The sequence below is a fragment of the Antedon mediterranea genome, chromosome 6 (genome assembly GCF_964355755.1).
Source record: "Antedon mediterranea chromosome 6, ecAntMedi1.1, whole genome shotgun sequence".
Lineage (NCBI taxonomy): Eukaryota > Metazoa > Echinodermata > Crinoidea > Comatulida > Antedonidae > Antedon > Antedon mediterranea.
Window position 1 is genome coordinate 22956005 of NC_092675.1, and position 22979 is coordinate 22978983.

Below are 22979 nucleotides of genomic sequence, written 5' to 3' on the forward strand. Positions count from 1 at the left end.
GTACTTCGATTTTGTTAATGATTGTCTGCGAAGTATTTTACAGGCGAATAAATCCTTTCTTTTCACTTTTGGTCAAAACTCGATATTTTGTTCAAAGATGCTTGCATCCTGGTAAATTCAACGCTTCTATCAGAAGTGTTGATAATCGCACAGAGATAAAATGAGTAAAGTGAACAATAACACTGTACTGTAGGTTCTACATTTCCATCGTCAACCAAAATTTAAATTTCTAGTAAATTATTTTACAGTATTTACCTTTAAATATCACGTAGAAGCCACATAATTATAATCAGAGCTATGATTCTTCTCCAGCTGAATAGGCTTACTGTAATATTACACATTAATAGCAAGATAAGATATTCAGAACCATACATTAATAATCTTCAATAAAGAATGTCCTATTTTTTGGTGCTGGTGTTAGGGCCCAAAACTATTAATGCAATTTCCGGGATTTTGATTTACACCATCATAATCATATTTCAACAGTATGTGCACCTGTTTACATATTTGCACATTTACATAATCTCCTACGAATGTTATCTTATATTTATACATTGATGTAAATAAAAACAGCTGTGAAATAGCTTTTATCAATAAAACAAATAAACATTTTGTAATATAGATTTATTAGACATTTTCATTTACGTTATACATAATTTTTCATAAAAAATATAAACAATGACAATTATTGAAACAAAAACAATTAATGTACTGAAAGATATGACATTTCTAAAATCACTGTTCTTAGATATAGAACGAGATGTGATTGTTATAATCTAAAATAAAGTAAAAATAACATTTATTTCTATACGGTTCATGTACACTAGAGTAAAACAAAACAATCAAATTCTACATTTTTTATACACAAATTATAATATTATTAGGAAAAATGATGAATAAAAAATGATGCATCAAAGCACGAAATTAAATTTGAATCTCACAAGTCTGTAGTCTAGATTTCCAGGTCTGTATTCTGGAGTTTTCATGTCTCCAGTCTGGATTACCCAGTCCTCTAGTCTGGATTGTTTAGGTCTCCAGTCTTGCGTTCCGAGCTCTCCAGTCTGGAGTTCCAATCGTCTGGAGTTCCAAGGTCTCCAGTCTGGACTTCCCAGGTCTCCAGTCTGGACTTGCCATGCACTATTCAGTTAAAATTTAATATCTCCTCCATCCAAATTGTTATGTAGAAGAGGAATCTTTTTTTTCTAATAAAGTAGGGATCATGTCAAAATTATTCTGTTGCAGTGCAGTAACTACATGTACATTCTTTTCAGAATTTTTTCCAGAATAGTAAATTCTAGGACATACACCAACCTGGATTAGTGATGAGCAAAATATATATGTATTTTTGTTTCTGGAAAACTAAGCAGAAACAATGAATAAAGCATGGGAATAACTATTTTCCATGTTAAATAAGTAGAAGCTATTGGATTTATTTCCTTAATATAATTGAACATAGCCCTCTAATTAATCTCTCTCAACTAGTTAAAAAAAGACGTCTATGGGTTTTGAACTAGACATGTTGGAACGATTATTTCCTGGCGGTTTTTTTAAATACACATTTTTTTTTTATTTACACTATCATTATTTTTATGATTATAATATAAAGTTTATAAAATAAATAATAATAATCCACCTCTTGCTGAAAAAAACTCAAAAAATATATATATATATATATATCAAATTACAATATACAATATATCAAAAGTTTAATTTTAATATGTTACAATAAAAAAGCATATATTTCTTGGTATAGTGTGTACACAAGGCCTCTGTTTTCTGTTGGAGAGTGGAATGGCATCACTGCATCTATGTAGCACTACTTGCACTGGCTCTATAACTTGTTCCATCATCTTCAATGATGGTTGGGTCCCGTGCACTATACTTGGTGTTTAGAAAAACTCTCAAATGAATCTGAGCAATTAGAAGAAGTTTATTTCTTATTGGTCAATAAAATATAGAAATGTATAGTTTGTGGTTTGTACATGTTTTCACAATTTCAGAATAAATACTCTAATTTCATTCAAACTAAACAATGTATTAACAATGCTTTTTTGTACCTGTATGTGAAGATTAACCTCATCACTTCTGCTAAGGTATGGGAAGTTTCCACCTGACTTTAGATGAGCTCTTTTTGCATCTGGGTAACATTTGTACATTTCTTCTCGGACATTCTGGGAAATGGCACAGTTGTCGAACACCTATATAAACAACATTTGAGGCTAGTTCCAAACAGTTGACAATAACTGGGACTTCATATATACAATATTTATAAAACTTTCTACATTGATTGGGCTTAATAAAAATGAAACACTAATAATATACTCTTCACAGATTGTAACAATATATAGGTAGTCATTTTTAGCAAAAATAGTGTTGCTTCTTGATTTGAGTAAGTACATTATTACATTATGCAGGTAACTTCCAGTTAAATCAGTATTTTTTGTCTATCATATTCAGGTAAATTTTATTGGCAGAGTACTATGAAAAAGCCACAACTCCATCTATGGATTCCTATCTGAAAGGGTCACATATTACATTACATAAAGTACAATTAGAATAGACATGATGGAAAAGCTTGTGTGAAAGGAGATTATAAAAATGTTTAATACTGTACTTACATCAATCAATGTTACATAAAGATCTTTTAGTTTTTGTGGTTCAACATATGAACTTGCACAGTTAATGGTAAGCCGAGATGCTAGTTCTGACTGGCCAAGGCTGTCCAGCTAAAATGAAATAAATGCAAGTCAGAAACTATTTGCAGAGCAACATCTGGGACAAGAGCTTCATTGGCTATTTAGAAGTCCTGGACATTTTGACAAAATAATACAGAAATAAAGAAAGATTACATTTTTATGGTACAGTTTAAAAATATTATCTGAATATTTTCAAAATACATTATAGGAATTCACTTTAGATATTTAGAATGTTATCAGTAAACATTTCAGTTAGAGCTGATATTGAAAACGCTTTTTCGTTTTTAGAAAAGTCCGATTTTCATAAATCAATTTAAACCTTCAGCAAATCTGTTATCATGGTACAAGATGATTGGATAGTTGAATTAATATGTAACATTTGTAAAGTTTGATAAAATCTTACTCTCTCAACCATAAAGTCAATGGAGTTCACAATGTCAGCATCGGGTAAAGTGGTCGAAGAAAAATTACCCATCACCATCTTTTTCAGAAGAAAGCCTGGAAGCACCCAGTATCTGTGTTTAACAAGAATAAAAAGATGCGTTATGTTGTGAACAATATATATATTATCGTATTAAATAAATTAAAAAATGTTTCCAAAAACATTTGCATTCTTAATGTAGGTGTATTGCCAAGGATAGCCATACATTCACTGTCCTTCACAAATTTGGCAACCCTGTTAACAGGACAAATAGTAGTGGGTGGTCTAAAAATCTTTGATTTGTGAATATGGTTTACACTTGCATTTATAGGATTAAAATTGCATTTGTAGATTTAGAATTGCATAGGTAGCTTGAGAACATTTTAACGTTTTAATGTTTTAATATTTAAAAATAGAATAAATATTAATTGATCTATGTATAATTTACAAATTTAGAAATTTTAAGAAAATGAAAAGTTCTATTTCAAAATGTGATAAGACATTGTCTGGCTAGAGTCGAACAACTGATCTCTTGGTGACATAGAGGGCAACTTACGTTGTAGCTGACTGTGATTGCTGAAAACAGTCTGTGTCGACAAACGAATTACAAAGAATAATAGAGTGAACACGTGGACTTCTGTATGTGTATTCTGCAAACTTTTGAGCTAAAAAGCCTCCAAGAGATGCTCCAAAAATATGAATCTGTAGAAAATATAAAATTAACACCAATTGAGATAAAGCTAAGGTGGTGGGTGACCTGCTGTTCAGGTATATTGATCAGGTTCAGGCCCAATTTGTTAAACATTAGGCTTTTTAAAAAAAGGCATTTTTATTTTATGCTTGAATATTTGTATTCGAGAACAACACAAATCAGATGTTCGTCTAACTTTTACTCACTGGCCAGACTAGTACATTGAGAAGATGTGCAGAAAATGTTCAAGTAATTCTGAAGAGGACACAAACCCACAACCTCAAGATCACAAGTCTGGTGTTCATACATCTAATCCTGCAAGACTGTAGGCCTACTGGTGGCTACGTGTTAGATCTGAGCACAAGGATGCAGCACTACTAATACTAGCTTTGCATCATAAGTCCCCAGTCAATAATTTTAATCAATTTTTTAATTATCAGTACAAGTATGCCAGAATTGGGAAAACACATGATCAATAACTTATTTTTGGAAATAGGCTATAAATGCAAAAAAATATGTGAAAAAAAAAAAAAAAATTCAGACAATAAAATTTAATTAAATTAAATTTAAAGAAAACATTTATTTCTTAATTTAAATTTGACATTTGTAAATATTTCCAGAATGTTTTTTTTTTCAGTAATTCTTCAGGACCATCACTGAATTGAATTTCCATAACCTGTACAGGACCAGTTTGTTGTTGTTTTTTTTAACATACAGTACCTTATCTAATCTCATGTGATCAAGTAATTTTCTAAAACTTTCACAGAAATCATCCAACGACCACAATACAGGATATTCCATCTAAAAACAAAAATCACATTATTGTACAATTATATTCTAGCTCAAATATAATCCAACTTGATTAAGACACAATGGTTAATAAGTAGTATAGTACCATAATCTGATTTGAACGGTTCTAGATGTGACCAGATTAAAGACAGCAGGGAAAAATTTCATTTTAATATTTTGTTTAGCAATATTGTTAATCAAACTGATTTTTTAGTTGAGAAATATAGTTTTGTTTTGTATTTTTTACTACACAATTGTAGAAATGTGTAGCAATAAGGTTGTTTTGTATAGCTTTTTGCTATGCTACACTGGTGAAATTATTCCCTGATCTACAATTAGTTGAAAAGTATTAATTTCTGTTAGTCTTTATCTCATAAATTCATATTTAACTGGTCATTATTAATTGATAAATATGTATTAATTTAAAAGTAATTTAATAAATATGAGAACATCTTTTAAATAACAATTATGCATACACAAATTAGTATTACACCAAAATAAATATGTTTTACAGTTTTTTATTATAATTTTCTATGCCTTATTAAATTAAATTCATATTTGTTCTTATTTTTCTAATTTGACAGCAATTTCAAACAAGCATCTTATAATATATAAAATGTCCTACAAAAGTTTTTTTTGTTATATAAATTATAAGGAAACAGTATTTTAATCATACAAATGGCAATTAATTAGTATCATTTCCTGCTTTTATTTTCAATGGTGTACACATAATTTTAATGTCATGATGCATACATTAATTTGCCACATAAAACAGTATACAATTTAATAATTTTGAATTTCTTGAAATGTTCATTGAAATACTGTATTGTACTGAATCAAAAACTGTAAGTGGAAGACTATGGTTAATAAATTTAAAAAAAACATGAACTAAAATTTGCAGTAAAGATTAGGTGCTTCCTACTGTTTTTAACACTAAAGATTTGCTTATTTATGCAAAGCAAAAATTAAAAAGAGATAGTATATATAAAAGTATAATAATTTAGAGGAAATATATAATTAACAAAACTCACAGCTATGACACGATAACCTTTTGCTGTTAATCCAAGAATCTGTTTAAAAAATATGTCAGCCGTTCCACTTGCTGGTGGAAAACAAACAAGGGGACATCGAACAGAACGTGGCCCAGCGTCATATAAGGTCCATTCTTTATTTGATCCATCATCTACCTGAACCTGATGAAATAATATATTTTAAAAAATGAATTGAATTGAGTTTTCTGTTGAGGTACATCCCCTAATCCCTGTTTTTAAGTCTGGTAGACAAAGGGCTTACAGTGGTTAGTACAATATGACATCAATTTGCAATGACTGTCAGTTGTTCTTCATATCTGATGGAGGTTTTTGATTTATTTGATTTGATTTATTCAATATCAGCTCATTACAATTGCAACAGAATACATAAAAATATATAATGAAACAAAAAGCCAGGATTGTCACAAGCGAACCCAATCACTGTTTAAAGACTTTCCTTTAACATAAATAAAATATAATATAAAATATAAAATAAATGACGATAAAAAATTAAATAATAAAAATCTAAGACATAATGTAAAAAAATACAGCAGGGACCAGGTAAAATCAAAATAAATAGTGTTGGCGAAGACTAGTCTCGAATTCTCGAAACCTGCCAAGGAGAGCAAGCTCACTTAATTCAGAGGGAAGACCATTCCAAAGTTTACAGAATCTAGGAAAGAGTGAAGATTTTTTTTTTTTTGGTTGTGTCACCATGTACAACCCAATGGGTTTGGAACAGCCATTCGCTAATTGAGGCAACCAAAATGTTTAGCTCTTATAAGCTCTTTAAGGTCAAAATGCAATGTGTTCATATTACCTTATGCTGTGATACTGAAGCCCTAAAGCTCTGGTACTCTTGAGATTTTGCAATTTCAGATGTTGGCATTTTCTTATTGTCAATTTATTGCCTTACACAATTACTACCAATGACTCGCTAATTACCTGCAAAAAAAAATGCGTAAAATATACAGCATTTACAAACAATGTAACCTGGCAAGTAAAATAAGCTATATAATTTTCCAGATGTTTAAATCGCATAGCAGCCTACCAAGATTTTTTAGGGTTAGGTTTCAACCACAGATTAGCGTTCTATGATAATGTGACCTGAATGTACTCTCTAAACATAATCTAGCCTAATTTCAATCAGTGTCAGTAGTAGCTGAGAATTTGCAGCTACAGCTCTAGTCTAGACCTACTACTACTATTAACTGTGTAGGTCTAGGCTAGTAGCCTAAAAAGCATTACTTACTAATTTCTAAAGGCCATTTCTAGCTTAGTTATTTTCAATTCTAGCCAACCTGCCAGCTATAGTCTAAGATTCCATAAGATTCTGGCCCTTTCCAACCAGCCAGGGCCTCCTTCTTCCTAGGCTAGCTTACCTATAGTTATCATAGGCTAGCCGCTACACTAGCCTAGGCGGCAGCCTACTGACCGCAGCCCAGGCACCAGGCCTAGCCTAACTTGGCTAGCTAGGCCTAGCCTAGCTAAAGATAGTTAGCGGCTTATATTAATGCCTTCGGATACTTAATTTGTTTAATTAAAGATGTTCAATATTATACCATAATCTAGAAAATGTTGTTCTTAGATGGTTAAACGCTAGCTAAAATTGAACACGGAAATTTCAATCTTGTGACTGGAGAAATATCTCCTCGCGGAACTCTAGTACAGTAGCTGCATGAGATTATTGTGCTGCTGTTGTTTTGCAGAAATTTCCACTCTCAAGTCTCGAAACGCGTCGTTTGTCTATAAAAACGCGTTTCAAAACGTGTGGATAGCGCTTTGTGATGAAATCTGACTTGGTCTCTAAATACAGTACCATTGAAACCCCTAATGTGTTACTATAAATAGGGCTATTATAGTATTAACACATTTGGGACCCAACAAATTGTCCCCTTATTAGCCCCATATTCCCGTGTTCAGCGATCACACCTGAGGATCGAGTGTGTGGAATATTTTCAAGGGTTATTGGAGATGGCCACTTCAATGAAAAGATAAATGCAATTATATTTACAGTAAAGTATTTTTTATTTTCTATCATTCATGATAATTAGCATTATATAATTGGTACACAACAGACTTGCAGGCTTTTAGGTATTGATCATTGTTTGTAACTATCTATTTTTCTGTCAAACCATCATCCTTTGTTCTTTCATCTTCAACACAGAATTCTCTCAATGAGTCAATATTGTTCTTCCTTTAATGATTCGCCTCAACAGAATTGCAATTCCACCCTTTTTCTTTAGTCTAGCATGCAAGCCACACTTCCGCTTCCTCTTAAATGTAGATGGTTGATAGGTATTTCCCCTTGCCTTATATCTGCATGGCACGCATATTGTATCAGTTGCAATGATGCTTGAAGGTGAAGAACTTCTCTGTAAACATTGGTGGACTTTCCATCCAGGGTTGGTAAAAATCCTTGTTGAATAAGTTGCTCTGTGAACTTTATTTGAACTTATTATATTTTGGATTCTACAAAAAGAAAAAAAAAACAATTTTAGAGAAAAAAAAAATCATAATATATCTCACTCACTCTGTCATCAGACAGAGCTCCAATGATGGTTCTTCAAAATTGTCTATGTTGAATTTGGTAAACGCATCTTGCATGTATAAAACTTTTCATTCGTCACAAAAACGCGTTAACGCCACAAAACATACTTATCAGAGGGCGGTCTTCAGTTTCGGAATAGAATAAATCTAAAGTAAGCCTAATCAGTAATTTTGAGTTTTAAAAAATGTATAAAAGTTACATACAATTTAATATCACAAGAACATTAAATATAATTTTAGCATATGCGCAACTTAACAAAATGTTACAATATAAAATCCTACCGGGCCCCACCGGACGTAGGCCTATATAAGATTACGTATGTCACGGTCGCTTAAAGCTAGCCAACTAATCTAGGCTAGTAGGCTAGCGCGCCTATAGGCTAGGCCCAGGCTAGATTAGACACAGGGCAGGGAGGCCTAGGTCTAGTTTAATTAGTAGTAGGGCCTAGATAATGCTATAAACTTACAGTTTGTTAGTTGATTTGTAAAACTGAACTCTGGTTAAATGTTGTAACAGATTCATATCGTAGAATTAGATAAAAAGTCACGTTTTATAATGAAATTGTTGTCTCCTCTCGCATGGCACGTCACGCAGGCTCTCTCTCTAGGCTAGTATAAATTTCTATTTTCTCAATACAGCACAGCGCCCTCATCTTAATTCTCTATAATTTTTAATTATCAAAATGTACCGTAATTGGAAAAATATTATTATTGGTCCTCCTCCTATATACAAAATTAATTTCTTTGGGATTAATAGTAAATACATGTTGTAATGTCTGTATTGCATTCTTGGCAACATTTGACATATTCCATGGGGCTTTTAATGTGACCGAATTTTTGTTTTTCCGTTGAGTTTGAGCATATGAGTTCGTACTCAATGAAAATGTTTGCATTAACATTTATTATCAGATTGGAGAACAACATCTTAGAGGAAATAGAAACAATAGGCCTAATCATTCAAACAAATAATATAAAAAGTACATTATGAACAATAATAAAAGTAAGAAATACCATTTTTTTTATTATCAAAATCCTTCTTACCAACAACATAATATTGTATTATAGTTTAAATTTCCAGCACCATTAGATAAAAGAGCCAACTAAATGGCAACACCCTTCACACAAACATAGAATCCAAATTGACAATAATATGACACAAAATATTAACTAATACATTTTTTTTTTGTATAAAAAAAAATCCATTTTCTTTGATATATATATATATATACTAATACTATATAACCAATAAAATGTACATTTTGTTTATTTACAAGAAAACTTAATATATTCAAAACAAATTTATTTGAAAAAACTAAATTGTATAAAATCACAGCCAAAAATATGTTTTATAATATATCAAGATTCTAATTTGTGAGAAGAGAAAACTTATTTTCACCCTTTTTATCTTGCACCCTCCCGTCACATTCACACCAAGTAGAAACTTAGTAAAAATTTTTTTTTTTAATAAATCAGTCATATCATTATAATAAGAAAGTTAAGATATTACAAGGTTTTTATTTAACACCAACAATTTTTTTTTTACTTCAGCTATGTGGTAGATCATAGATAATTATTAAAGAAATATAAATAACATCTATGTGGGCAGATACATCTTAATGTTGCATTCCAAATAAATTTAGGAGATTTAACATATTTTTCAAAGTACCAGTAAGTTTAATTATTCACAATATAACAATATATACAGTACAGAAGAAGTAAATCCAATGTAGACCTTAAGACTACAGCACAGAAAGGGGTGTAAATATAGCAAGGCGTATAAAGGTGTTGAAATGTAGAATACAGAACGGAACACAAATTAGTCAACACAATTATTAGAATTTCCATTTATGCTACCAAAATGTTGATATATAGATAACATGCATTAAGGTGTAATTGGTTGCATGGAGTTTAATTTGAAACCTAATTGAGAAACAGTTTTACAACAAAAAAGTTGTTTAAAAAAATCATAACTTGTTACAACCCAATCAGTTCAGTAAAATTCATCAAATAGTTTTCGATTTTCTATCAGTTTTACTACAAAAGTTTACTACAAAATGTTGATGTAAAGGTAAAATTTATTACTCAAAGTTTTTGATTGGTTGAATAGGCCTTTAAGTATAAGGAGACATGTGACTCAATTCAGTTTTTAAATACAATTTACAGTTAATTGTATTTTAATAAAAGTACATACAAATAAAATTCAACTAAAGTTAAATACATAATTCTTTACAAAAAATATATAAATGTCTAATCAATCTACAATTTATTTAATCTAGCAACAAAAAACAAGTATAATTTTATATAAATTGTCAAGGTTTAAGTCATAGTTTGTTCCATTATTCTAGAGGGATGGACTAATATTTTAAATATTAAAGGTTAAAATGTATAGTATAAATATTATTGGAAGGATTAAATGTGCTCAGAAAAGTGAAATGGCACTCTCCTCTGATATGATTTCAATCATTCTGAATATATATATATATCTAATTTTAAATGCTACTGATACCACAGGTAGGTGACCTATTACCCATTCTTTCTTTGCAATTGCCTATTCCTGTTCAGAGCCAATAAGTTCATGGGTCGGTCACATTCAGAATTTTATGCAATATAGACTATGATGCATCATTTGGTGTCAACATGTTAACAAATATAGGTAATAACGATTATTAAAAGCAAAGTTTTCAATGAAACTGTGGCTATTTCATGACTTGTGCATAAATATTTTTGATTAGTCTGGTTTTAGGAATGGAAAATGCAAAGCACCAAATTATTCCTAGTGTAATCCATAGAAATAATTCATAACAGTTTATATTGAGAGTACACATAATATCTAACATATACATTAAAACAAAATTATCATTAATGATAATTATGAACTATACTAACATCCAGAAATTAGGTAATTTTCTTTCAGGTAACTAGTAGTTTTACTATATTAATTAAAAATGCTTTGATATCTATAAGATGCATGATAAAAGTTCTTGGTACAAACAAGGGCTTTATTTTGATTTAGTTACAATATTAATATTAATAATATATAGATTTTTATACCAATAGCAGTTAAGGTGTTCTTTATCATAATAATACTGGGAAGTCCTAATCATATTGCTAGAGATTTAAAGAATAAAATAAATATGATTTGTGACAGAGAATATGCAGCAAAATCAATGTTTACTGTACATATTTACACAAAATGAATATAAAACGCTGTTAACAATCTTTGTATTGTGTTAAAAGACGAAATGACATTGTTTTTCTTTCAACAAATAATGTGTATGAACATAGAGCAATAAAAGGTTCTTCTATGGTATGAATTACTACAAATATTCAAGTACAGTAGATTTTTGTCATTAATTAATGGGAAAAGCCCCATTTGGGATGTGATCATAATATAGCAAATTTGACCTAGGTACCAACCTTCATGTGCCCCCTGCATTAACACATTATTTGGCTGTTCACAACAATGATGAGTGTTAGTGACAGAAAGTGAAACAATAGAGAGCATTTTGGCAGAGAATATTAATAGACCAGACTATACGACAGTATAACCAATTTTTATGAGGCACTGTAAAGATTATCTATTGAATGAGTGCCCCAACAATCCTCCCATCAAATGAGAAGAATCTACTAATAGGTACCATTTGACATAATATTAAAACAATCCTACCCTGCAAATCTCAACTATAAATATTATTTATTTTACTCATTACAATGTATAATAGAGTCAAAATATAAAAAAGTTTAAATAGATTCTGCAATATGAATTTCTTATATTATTTTGAATGCATAATATATTATTTGTATTGTAGTTTGGTTCATTCTTCACCATATTTTCAGATGTCTTCTTTCTTATATCTTAACAGTACAATTCCTTTCAAAATTCTGTCTTCAAGTTCTCATAATTTACATAAATTACAATAATATTTGAATCTTCAATCAGTCTTTTGCATCCGTAGTACCAGCTTTCCTAATGATCATTTTCACGTTACCAGATGGGATACTCTTTAGTTTTGTCCAGGCTTCATAGTGTGTCAAATTCACAAACTTATAGCTGTTAACTTGCAAGATCTCATCACCCACATGCAGCTGTCCACTGCGATCAGAGATTCCGCCAGTGAATATTTTCTTTACTGTGATTGGTAAATCACCTCTGGGGGATCCGCGTCCACCTTCAATGCTAAAGCCGAGGCCTGCTGAACCTTTGGTTAGTGTTATTTCAGTGCTGCCAGCTGGAAGACCTAAGTAAAATATGAGGACATTAATATTGAAGGCAAATAATATAATATTAATATTTTATCATACAATATTCATATATATGTGGCAAAGAAGGCTATCTTAAAAACTGCAATTTTCCACAAAACATTTAAAATTTTTTTTTTCTCAAACGGGTGAACTTGCTTAAGCAACTCTTGGCCTTCTTTATATGTAACGTATTCAGGTCATGGAGAGGTCAATCTGCAGCTAGTATTGATAACTATTGAACTATGATAATCAATGTATTGATCAATTATTATGATGGTTTTTGCCTAAAATATGATGTCAACATAATTTTACATTGATACTGAAACAGAATTATCATCATTAGTAATCAGTTTATAAGGTGACTCCGCACATACTTAATTGACCCTAAGTGACATCAATTGACCTACTGTAATTGTTTTTAACAAAAATTTAATCCCTCATGATAACGTTTTAAGCATGAATAATCTTCTCAACAGAATTAATAGGAAATAAAAGTATTTAAGGAATTATGAATATAAATGCAATCTATAGCCATTTTAATGCCATTGATATTATAGTAAAATCTATAAAATATTTCTTTTTATTTCACAAAATACAGAAAGTACAGTACCATATAGATACTCAAGGTATTAATCTAAAGACACTGAATAATACTAAATGCATTTGGGTAACTCCTCAGTCTTATCTCCACAAAAAATGTAGCATACTGTGTTTTATGAGGTTCTTGCCAAATTCTTGTAAAAAACATAAATAAACAGGCCTTTGTCTCTTGAATATTATATGTGTTTGTATTTTGGTGTGTAGAAGTTTACCAAATTTAAGCATGTTGTAAATCACACTCCTCAAGAGAAGTTTAGGAGTGTGTTAGGTGAGTGATTGCACTCGCTCGCCTTAAAAGGATAGAGGTATACAACAGCCTTATTGCAAAAAATACATACCTTCATCTTCTTTTTCTATATGCCTTGAAACAACTAAAACAACATCTTTCCTGTTCACCTTGAGGAATGACAATGCTTGCGCATGTGTCACATTTTTCAATACTTTACCGCTGACAGAGATAAGTCGATCGCCCCTTTGTATCCTTCCATCTCGATGGGCTAACCCACCAGGAATCAGTTTATGTACCTATAAAACAATCAAAATTAATCATGTAATATAAAATACATTGATCTGAAACCTATAGTAAAATATATTGATGGCAAAAATGGTATGTGCTAGACTTGTTGAACATTTAATTAATAACTTACAGTGATTTCTTTAACCTCTTGGTCAACTCCACCAGCCAATGTCAAACCTAGGCCTTGCTTCTCATCTTCTTTATGAAGAACAATCACAGCAACGTCGTCATCTTCTGGGTGTTCAAGTGCATCATTTGCTTCATCAAGTAACTTATCAAGCTCGGCCTTACTAAGAAGTACTGTTGAATTTGATGCTTCGGACTCTGAACAACTGAGACGTTTTGATTGCCAGATACCACCTGAAAAAATATAAAAACAGCAATTGTAAAATAAGTAAGTAAGACTATAGTTTATTAATTGATATTTATACACATTTGTTTAACTGACTGTTATATTATAAACAATGTTTATGTTGAGATGGAAATAAATAACATATAATAACTTTTATATTTAACTTTTTATATTGAGCTTATGTATCAAACCTCAGTGTTGTAGCAGGTAGGTTCCTCTAATCTGTTTCTAATTCAGGTGTACATATGGAACTTTTAACGTTTACCCATTAATCATTGATATAATTTCTCTATTTTGTGACGGTTGCAGGAAGAAGAATACAGATATGTTTATTTATCAAAATCATATTATTAGTGAAAATAGTAAGGTATGTACAGTGTTTATATAAGAGAAATGATGAAATGGGATCCAAGGAAACAAGGCATGACTGAACAGTTTGGTTTGTTTTCATATTCTCGTTTTAAAGATGTATTGTCCCCCTGAAAAAATAATTCTTGAACAATTTTTGTTGAATATTCCATTTTAATGTAACATAATAGTTATCTACTTTGACCAAAAATTGGATCGAAAAAAAATGTATTTACCTGAAAAAACTGTAATTTAAAGCAAAAAATGATCAAATTGGCTGCCAGCCAATGGTTTTTGGTAAAATTTAACTATTTATTTTGTCATTTTATAAGTGAAAACATTATTTTTTTTCCATTTTTTTTTCTACGGAAGTGATTAACTTTATTAAAACTACAAAATAACATATTCAAAGTCTGATTTAATTAATCTTCATTTTTTATGTTTTTGAGGGACAATACATCTTTATGTTACATTATTTTAAACATAATATATAGTTTATATGCTTAAAAAATGAACATTGACAAAGACAATTAACTATTAAGGATAGAAATTTAATCCTCTAAGCAGGAAGAACGAATACTTTACATGTCCTGATTGATTGTTTAGTATTATGAATAAAACGTCCATGGGAGTTGTAAGTTGATTTTAACGCAATATTTATGCAAGTGCTTTGTTAATTGTAAAGTATTAACTTGTTAAATCTGTAATACCTTTAAAAGGCATGTATTAACAATGCTTTTAAATGATTGTGAAATTCAACAGCTGTAACACATTGCATTACACTATTTTAAGTGAAGTTAATACAGGAGAGCCATACCTGAAATGTGTGGAAATGGCAAAAATGAATTTTAATATTTTACATTTGTTAAAAATATTGATAAGTAAATTGTTACATATTACTGCATTTCAAATTAATAAATGTTATAAAAGTATTAACTTTCATAATATTTTAGACCATACATTACCATCATACCTAATGTTCTAAACCTAACCCAATTTTTTCAAGGAAATTAAAGTGGAACCTTTTTATTGAATTATATAACAACACGTTTAAATGTACTTTGTTTTGTTAACTCTTTGCTAATCAAACTAAACACACAATGTAATGTTTGTTTTGACTGTGAACTCAGACTAGTCATATAAATAGCAATGAAAAGACATTTAGATCCGTATGGCCATGTTTCTATTGAAAATTTTTCCAATAAACCCCATAGTTGTTGTTTGTATTATATGCCAAGATAGCATTTTACTCCGAATACTAATTCCTGGTAAAAATGGTTGCTCAGTTCAGTGGACACACTGTGTAATGACATCATTATTATTCACAGTGAGTATTCACTATTCTGTTTGTTTTTTAGCGAAAATCTGTAAATTATGTTAGTTATGCTAGAGCACTTATCATGGCATCTTGTTCAGACAGAATTACAAGAACTGAAAAGATATACAGAGACCCACTGAGAATATCATTGTATTTTGCATATTCTGTGAGTTACAGTACTTTGATCAGTTGATCTCAGTTTCTCAGTAAGCCAAAGTCAACATAATTAAGTTGCATTGTTTTCAGTTCAGTTTTGACATTTATAGGACTCCGTTCCAAGCATAATTATTTGTTACTACACTGTAATTTGTATAACAAAAATAATAACTAGTACCAAATTTAAGAACTACAGTAGTTAGTATAGTAGACAAAAAAAAATGATTTTTAAAAATCATAAATATCTTATTTTACAGGACAGATATAATTATAAAAATATTATTATCTACAACAACTATAATAAAGAATACAAATTACAAACAAAGTAATAACAATAAAATGAAAACAATATTACTAGGCATCCATTCCGTAGTGTTACTGCTGCTAGATTCCGAATATAAAGAGTCCTGAAACATATCCATTACAAAATATTCAACAGTACATTACTGTATTCCTGACCAATCAATCATGCATCCATCCATTGAACATGATAACAGTGAGAGAATGCACTGAACGTTTAGTGTGCAATGCAGTTTATGCCAAACTGAGTAAAATGGGCTGATAGGGCAATCACAGGAAATCAGGACAGATAATAATGAGTTAATCATTGATTTGTACTATGTAGCGTAAATGTGTGGAGGAGCATATCAGAGTGACAGTGGCTTATAGGATGTCATCTAAAATAACTGAAGTCATTCATTGTGTCATAAAATGTTAAGTAGCTATATTCACCAAGTTGACTTAATGATAATAAATATTACGTCAAAACATAATTGGCAAATTCAAATGATTTAAAAAAAAATAGATTTTGATTTCACATGCACGCAAAAAAAGATTTTCACATTACTATATTTAGCTTGGTATTATGATTTGATTTATTTCAATACCAAACACAAGCAAAAACAACAAAAAACAATCTTTGTTAGGTACAGTACCAGGGATAGTTCTCTAAATTCCAAATTTCAAAGTTTAATCCTATGTCATAAAATATAATAGTATAGTGACGTCATTTTATTAGAATTGTGACAATCAGTATTTTTATTGAAGACATGAATAATTATTCAAAAGCTTTTATAATTTCTTTCGTTTCTATAGGGATAAACTTTATATTTATCTGTTCATTGTCATCAGTCAGTGCATAGTATAAATTTATCATAATATAAATCAGGCTAGGATCTGGATATTTAGATGGTTGTTTTTTTTATATAAAAATTAATTCAGACAACATTTACTACACTGCTTTGTTTACCGAATTTCACTTCTGGAAGTTCAATTTTACAGATTAAACAAAATTAACAGAATTTTGTCTATAAATAAGTGGTTTTAAGTACCCTTGAAAAAGTTACAGAAATGAGTTGTGTGGGCATGTGTAGTAAAATGTATGTAAACAGTACCAAAAGGAAAGCCACAAAGCCACTAGATAGATTATGTAAAATAAAATATACAATAGACAAATGAAGATACCACATGCATTAAAATATTTATGTAGATGTTATACATTGCAATAAGAAAATAAAGAAATCTAGATTCTGTTGAATATTAGTATTCTGAAATGTGGCTTTAGGATGCTAAAAATTAAAAATAGTCTTAAAAAACAACCAAAAACAATGAAATGTGTCAATAGAATCATTTGGGCAATATCCTTCTAATTAATATTGCCTTATTCAAAGTAAGCTAGTAAAAAAGCTTAATAGTCTTAAAAAAAGACAAAAACCAACGAAATGTGTCTGTCAATAGTATCATTTGGGAAATATCCTTCTAATTAATATTGCCTTATTCAAAGTAAGCTAGTAAAAAAGCAAATGCATTAACTCACCATGAGGTTGTAGTCTTGAGTTTTTGTTTCTAAGTGTCACAGTTTCTGAATCCACTGCATCAAACACATGTTCATTATGTAACATATACCGTTCCATGACTGTATATCCAGTATCATCCAGCCTCCAGTCTTGTCGTTTCCGTGATACAGCGAGCGTGAACGGCCCTGCTGTATTTTTATGTAGAATACTATTAGCTTCATCGTTGGTTACGGCAATCATACTCTCACCGTTGAACTCCAAGAGCTGATCTCCGACAAGTAACTGACCGTTTCTGTGTGCAGCAGAATTTGGCAGGATGTGCTGGATATAGACACAAGCGATCGGCGTGTCTGATCCTCCTTCAATTCGCAAACCAAGCATTTCTTTCTCTCGTGGGTTTATCTAGTGAAAAAGCAAAACACTGTTTGAGGATATATAAATACTTTAGGTCAATCATTATGAAGGTCAATTGTGCGATTGATTACAATTGTTGAAGGTCAAGTTGTGATGTCATTTCTTGTTTTGTTGACGTTTAAAGTTTTTATGTACAGGACAATTACATTATCACTGTATAAGAATAACATACGTGACAATCATTAGTTATTACTGTATGAAATGAATCAAGGTAAAATGAACAATATTATTATTAATTTCAATATACTTTCATTAAACTAAAGTTGAATCATTACAATTTTGATTGCAAATTTGCATTGTCAACGTAAAAAAAAATCAATTAATTACATTTCTATTTTACTTTTGTTTTCAGTACTTTGTTAATCATTAATTGAAATCCACATATCAAACTCAAAATTAACATCTTCGTTTACAATAAAAAACATGAATAACAAAATTCTAATTGATTCAAAATTAAAAAGGTCAACAATATTCATGTTCTATAATAATCTTTACAAGAAAATCTTAGTTCAAAGTACAGACTAAGTGTTTAGTGGACCTTGTGTACATACCTGAACTTCCAAGACACCTTCATAAGGATCATCATCATAGCCATGGGAAAATCGATTGGGAAAGTCCGTTTGATCAGGTGTTGTTATCTTTGGTAAAACATCAGGACTGACTAAATAGTCTTCTTGCTGTGGTTGAGGCAATTCTTTTGAGAGTACTTCCTTCTTCACAACATTTCTACCATAACTTGTTAAAGGCTCTTTTACCTCTTCTATTCCTTTGGTTGCCTTAAGACTGGGTGAATCAGACTTTTTTCTCAAAGCAGAAATTCTATCTACCGATTTGGATATATCTTTTTTAGCATTTGTTTTTACTGGTGATGTTTCCCTCTGATGGATTGATCCTTCTTTACGTTTCTGTTGTCCAACAGTAATCAATTTACTTTTTAAATTTGTATCAGAATCTTTTGATTTGGCAACTGGATGTCGTTTTGGAGAAGTTTTCTCTTCATCTTTTTGAAAATTCTTTCTCTTAGGTTTAGGCGATACATCTGATTTTGAAGCTTGTACAAATTTTGTTGAAACTGGTTCTCTGTTCTTTATTCTGTCCTGTTCCATCTTCTTTTTTGGCGACAACTGGGGTGACTTTTTCTTAGTTTCCTGAAGTCTTGTGAAAGCTTGATTCTGGGATGATTGTTTAGTAGAACCATTTCCATTTCCAAGAGGTTGGCGCTTACTTAAACTACTTTTCTCTTCTTTATTTGCAGATTCTGCTTTGGAATTCCAATTAAATTTTTTCCCATACAACCTTGCCTTACTGTCTCTGGACGATGTTGATGTTGGTGTCTTTTTTGTGTCAGATAATCTTGAAGCCTTGGTGCTTTTCCCAAGATCAATTACTGTTGACATTTTCTTTGGTACTGCTAGTTTTGCTGGTGTTCCTTTAATTGCTTTTTCACTAGTGGCAGCAGGCTTTTGGAATTTTTCTTTCTTGCTTTTAATATCTTGTTTATTTGACAGCTTTTGAGATATTTTAAGGTTATCATATGAATCAGCTTCCAATTGGTCTGTGTCTTCAGATTTTGAAAGAACTGGCGAAGAAGATGCTGATGGGGAAGCTGGTAATGAAGAAGATGATGATATTGGAGATGATAGTGTTGATTCTGATATTGGAGGTGACGATACATTGGATGATGCTTTTGATGTGGTTTCAGGGAATGGTGGAGAAGACGACAACGATGATGGTTTTGATGATGACAAAGAAAGAGATGATGGAGGTGATACTTTTGATGTTAATAATGAAATTGGTGAGGATGGTTGTGAAGCAGTTAATGCTGATGAAAGAGGTGAATTTGATCGTGAAGATGGAATTGATTCAGTACCACTTCTTTTTTCCTTTTCAGTGTTATCCTCTACAGGTTCAGAAACTTCAGAAATTGGTAAAGAGTCCAGTTTGTTATTGTCAGATTGACATGGATCTTTAATAGAATGAAAGACAGGTTCCATTTTGACAGCAGACAAGACAGGTGTACATTCCTCTTTGGAAGATGTTTCCTCATCTGTCTTTTTAGTTTGTTCTCTTAAAATTGTCTTTGAAAATGAAGATTTCTTTTTAACTACACTCCCAAAAAGAGCAGCGCGATCCTGAACACCACCTTTTCTTGCAGATTTTATCTCTTCAGCTGTGAGCCTCTTGTTAAATTTGTCATTGAAAGTTGGGGTTTTCTTTAAAAGCTTTTTATTCTGTTCAAAAATATGCTTAGACACAATATTATCTGCCGTTGTCTGTGATTGTGCTCTCCTCAAATGAACTGGCTTTACTGGTATTTCAGGCCTTGGTGATCCAGGAGAAATAGGTCTACCCTCATTAGCAAATTGATTTTGAAGATCTAATGGTACTTCTTCTTTCACTTCTTTTAAGTTGGCTGTTTCAACAATTTCCTTTTCATATGTTCTTGTAGATAGTTTTGATCTGTTGGTGTTTTGATCATCAAAAGATGCTGCTTTTAATTTAGATAAAAGTAACATTTTAGCATTATGATCAAGCTCAGTTTTTTTCTCTATTGTTGGGTGAATGTTGTATGCAAGAGTGAAATCTGGATTAACATCCAATTCACATTCCACAGATGACAAATGCGTTGCTTTAATAAGCTTTTCTTGTGCTGCAGAATCAATTTGAGAGCTGACAACTGCAGAAGACTTGTTGGTTGGTGATATAGAATCTAAGCTCCTGTCAATTTTTTTATTGCGCGGAGATGGTCCAACAGAATCATCAGTTAATGATGAATTTTCTTCAAGTTCACCTGAAAACATTAATAATGAGTTGTCACTAAAACCAGTTGGTGGTCTAATATCGTCGGTAGATGATTTTTCAAAATTAGGATTATCTGAAGTCTCTGTAATCAAATCATCTCCAAAATCACTGCCATCCGATTGTAAATAATTGTTACTTCCTGTGGAATCATCTAAAACTGAAGCAAAAATGTCATCAACAACACTTTGTAAGGCATCACTATCCTGATTACTTTGAACTTGATGGCTGGAATCAGTTTTAACGGTATGGTCATTAGAAAATGTTATTCCATTACATTTAATCTCAGCATAACCTGGTGATTCTTCCATTGTGTTGGCTAAACTGATGTCTGGACTGCTTTCAGATGACATAATGTCATCAATGTTAGTCACAGGAGGATCTGCATCTCTAATATCGTTTAATGCAACATGAAGTCCATTACTTAATTCCTGTATCTTACAATTCATAAGATCATCAGATTCTGTAGGTGACAATATTTGGTCATGGTGATTTAATTTAGCATACAAAGGTGAAGTCTCTAGCATAGATACTTCTTGTTGGCTTTCTGTATCAGAATTTTGAGCATCATCAATAGGCTCTGTCTCCAACATTAACATTTCACCAATATCTTCTTCATCATCTTCATCATCGTCAACTAGCAGATTATTATCAAAATCAGAATTAGGAGCATCTTCTTTTGTAATGTCTTTAGATTTCTGTTTGCCTTTCATACTGATCAAATCACGCAAACTTGATAATGCCTTTCCATGGTTTTCTATGGTTTTCCAGAATTTAAATTCAAAACCATTACTGTTCTTGTTCTTCGTATTTAAGACATTTTCATTTTTAGTTGTTTCTATTTTGTTCCAGAAAGAAGATTCTTTAGTACTTCGGTTCTCGGAATCTTTATGTCCATTTGAAAGAACAATATTGAATTTTTCTGGCAAGACATTAAAAACTGAAACAATATCTGTATACGAAAGACCTTCTAAACTTTTTCCATTAATCTCCAGAATCTTATCACCTTCTAACACCTGGTTTTCTAACTGTACATCATTGGCACGTGCTACTGGGCCTTCTTTGTGAACAACCCGCACAAACACTCCAGTAACATGTTCTGATGAGTTTGGCATACCCTGAATGTTAAGTCCCATGCCGAGACGTTCTCCATGATTTCGTTGAATTTCAACAACCTTTATTGATTCTTTATCATACTTGCGGAAAGATCCAAAGTTCTTTGTTTTGTTAGAAATTGCAAAATCTTCACTATTTTCTTCCGTCTTCATGGCTTCTTCATAAGCGTCTAGAACAGCTTCATATTGAGAGGTCAATCCCGGTTTACCATCAACTTTGTTCCCGTTATCTGCAACCTTTACCTGACTATTTGATGATGTCATTGCTATCTCCATTATCTCAGAATACAGAGGTTCAGCAGCTATAATTTGGGCCTTCTCTTCAATAACATCAAAACTTTGCATTTTCTGTAGATTTCTTGACTGTTTTTTCATTCGGTTTCTTGGCGAGCTTCCCAGAACAGCATCGTTGTCATCAATGATGGGTTGTTGAGAGCCGTGTGAAATGACTTCATGTGAAAAGCTTGATTTGACATTAGATTGCATATGGCTGCGGGAGCACTCTTCAGCAGAAAAACGTTTAAATGGAATCAATTCGTCCTATAAAAGATAAATACAAGTAATTAAAAAGAAGGCAGAAACGAAACAGAAATTTAATACTCTAAAACACCAACAGCAATATCTATAAAATACAAAACATATTGTAAAGAACATGCTATTAATATCCTTAAATTATCAGAAACATTTGAAAACAAAACAGTTAATCATGAAAAAGATAAAATTGAAACATTGATTTGTGCTGTATGAAATCTAATGTACTCTATACTATAGCATGCTTAAAAGATCTAATACTGAAAACATTCTTTTGCAAGGTTCAATAGAATTTTTTTGTAATGCTTTAGTTAGTAACATTACTTTATAAAAGCATTTACATTGAAGTTCAAAAATGTTTCAAGCAATGATAATTATATCGAGGAATATGAATATGTGCTAATACATCTCTCTGCCAATCAAATCAACTTGATCTATGTACATAGAGGGAAATGGTAAACAGACCTCTACAATCATATTGAGTGTAAATACATCGGTAATTTTTAGGAAAATAGAATGTTTTAAGTGTTTATCTAAATCTAATAGTTCATGGTCGATTCTACACTGTAGGACTGAAAGACTAAAAAAGTCAACAATACCGTACCTAGCTATA

General features: G+C 31.1%; 2 protein-coding genes across 4 annotated transcripts in view; both read right to left on the reverse strand.

Annotated features, from left to right (window-relative positions):
* Positions 1–716: 716 nt before the first annotated feature.
* On the reverse strand, positions 717–7293 carry LOC140052723 (maspardin-like). Its single transcript, XM_072098417.1, has 9 exons — positions 7191–7293; positions 6449–6573; positions 5629–5790; positions 4529–4609; positions 3674–3819; positions 3100–3211; positions 2619–2726; positions 2058–2198; positions 717–1911 (listed from the first exon to the last, which is right to left on the reverse strand). The coding sequence occupies exons 2-9, from the start codon at positions 6515–6517 to the stop codon at positions 1807–1809; spliced, it is 924 nt and encodes a 307-aa protein (XP_071954518.1). The 5' UTR covers positions 6518–6573; positions 7191–7293; the 3' UTR covers positions 717–1806.
* A 1886-nt stretch (positions 7294–9179) lies between these two features.
* The window catches only part of LOC140052600 (uncharacterized), a 41123-nt gene continuing 27323 nt past the window's right edge, over positions 9180–22979 (reverse strand). For all 3 annotated transcript variants that reach the window (XM_072098242.1, XM_072098240.1, XM_072098241.1), the window contains 5 exons: positions 18473–22375; positions 17528–17909; positions 13668–13897; positions 13359–13545; positions 9180–12416 (listed from right to left, as the gene is read on the reverse strand). In XM_072098242.1, coding sequence (XP_071954343.1) covers positions 12115–12416; positions 13359–13545; positions 13668–13897; positions 17528–17909; positions 18473–22375 — 5004 coding nt within the window. In that variant the 3' untranslated portion in view covers positions 9180–12114. The remainder of the gene's footprint in view (positions 12417–13358; positions 13546–13667; positions 13898–17527; positions 17910–18472; positions 22376–22979) is intronic.

Excerpts from the sequence above, each read along its gene's own strand:
- LOC140052723 (XM_072098417.1), bottom strand. The coding sequence starts at position 6,517 with ATGCCAACATCTGAAATTGCAAAATCTCAAGAGTACCAGAGCTTTAGG. Across the intron at positions 2,727-3,099 it reads TTGACTTTATGGTTGAGAGA|CTGGACAGCCTTGGCCAGTC; the intron begins GTAAGATTTTAT and ends ATTTCATTTTAG. Across the intron at positions 1,912-2,057 it reads AGGTTAATCTTCACATACAG|ATTCATTTGAGAGTTTTTCT; the intron begins GTACAAAAAAGC and ends CTAATTGCTCAG.